Consider the following 1,780-nt stretch of genomic DNA (forward strand, 5'->3'; position numbering starts at 1 on the left):
GCTACAAGTACTCCAGGTCCAGAGCGTGATGGAGGGCCATGAGGTCTGAGTGGCTGGAGATCCTCCAGAAGGGCATGTTGTGCTGCAGACGGAACAAAAGCACTGATTTAAGACTGAACAAGCTTGTTCATTTATTGATGCTTTATGGAGTCAAAACATATATAAACTTTTTTCATCAATAAAATATCAGCTACTTGCTCTGACAGAACAAAATGCACTAAAATGTTTACGACCCAATCAATTTTACAAGTATTGACCAGATTTGGTGCAATAGTAGCTGAGAATAAATCCCAAAACGTCACAATTTTAACAGTTTTATTGTGCTTTGATTGTTGTTTTTTTTATATTTGTGATCTGTTTTATTGTTTTTAGTTATTTTGCTCTCTGTTAAGCACTTTGTCATGTTTATGTCTGTGAAAGGTGCTATAGAAATAAAGTTTACTTACTTACAAGTTTGCAATTAACTGTTTGTTAGCAAAATATCTCCTGAACAACTTTTGTTTAAACTTTCAGAACGACCAAAATTTAAGATGGTCTCCACAACTAATCAACATTAGCCAACACAAAAAATACTTGAAACTCAGTCAATTTTACAAAAACTGAATGAAAATTGAGTGTGGTAGTGACTGAGAGTGACTCACAGCTCACAGTCTAAGCTCTCACAGAGCTGATGAGACGTCGTAATGTGCGATCACACATAACGTTTACAAGATTTGAGCAAAAGCAGCAATAACTCTGTCTCTACTGATCACTCGATGAAGGAATGCTAGGCCTTTAATTAACACAAAGTCAATAAAAAGCGTAAAAAACAAGTAAAATGATCATTGGTGAATAGGAACAATGTGTGACTTTTGAACATAACGTACAACCACCATACCCTCCCCCACCCCCTCCCTCATCTGTGAGAATTGCATGCACACATCACTTTTACACTCATATGCATCCTTCACTTTTCTTTACTTTTACCAGCATTAAGCTTCTCTTCCACTATAATTGCAATATTCAACTTTTTCTTGTATAAAGATCTTTATTTTTGCACTACTGAGTACCCTTCAATTTCCTGTTATTTTTGTGTTGATGTCACAAATTCATCTGTATCTGTGTCCATATCATATTACACATTTATTGTCACTTTTTTGTTTACTTACAATGTTATTGGATTGTCAATTTCTGTTGATTACCTGTTTAATGCTGTAAGAGAGTAACACTATTTCAATTCTCTGTATGTTTTGCACATATGAAGCATTGACAATTAAACTACTTGAATCTTGAACATGTTTCCTGTATAAGTAACAAACAGTGAAATGATGGAAGTAGGGCATTTTAGGAATGTCAATTAATACAATTTTAGTTTACATTTTACAAATGTTTGCCCTTTTTTTAATCATATACAAGTATAACTTTACATCCAAATCCTGAGCTAATGGTCTGAGGGAAAACAAAATGATGTAAGAAAGACATTTGTATAAAAAGGAGAAATAATGGGTAAGATTAGCATTTAAAACGGTTCTAATTAGATTCTAATAAAGTCACAATTATTATTTAATAGACAAATGGCATTTTTAGCTTCCACCTGTGTAGCCATGTCAAACAGTTTTAGCTGTGTTTTGTTTTTATGAGTCCTTCCTCCTTGTAGTTTTAGGGAAGTGCAAATGAGCTTGTTGTTCCCAAGCAGAAAGCTGGAAAAGAAACCTGAGTCGCAGAGAATGAAAGGAGCTTGTCAGGTAGAGTCCTCAGCTCTTCAGTGTGTGGAGCCCATTACCACCCCCCACCCCCACCC

At 35.2% G+C, this 1,780-nt stretch overlaps 1 protein-coding gene across 11 annotated transcripts in view; it reads right to left on the bottom strand.

The window, feature by feature from the left end:
* Positions 1-1,780, bottom strand: part of eya1 (EYA transcriptional coactivator and phosphatase 1) — a 35,448-nt gene continuing 33,668 nt past the window's right edge. For all 11 annotated transcript variants that reach the window (XM_014002323.1, XM_014002322.1, XM_014002325.1 and 8 more), the window contains one exon: positions 1-82. In XM_014002323.1, coding sequence (XP_013857777.1) covers positions 2-82 — 81 coding nt within the window. In that variant the 3' untranslated portion in view covers position 1. The remainder of the gene's footprint in view (positions 83-1,780) is intronic.

Source organism: Austrofundulus limnaeus, unplaced genomic scaffold (assembly GCF_001266775.1).
Source record: "Austrofundulus limnaeus strain Quisiro unplaced genomic scaffold, Austrofundulus_limnaeus-1.0 Scaffold12, whole genome shotgun sequence".
NCBI classification, from domain to species: domain Eukaryota; kingdom Metazoa; phylum Chordata; class Actinopteri; order Cyprinodontiformes; family Rivulidae; genus Austrofundulus; species Austrofundulus limnaeus.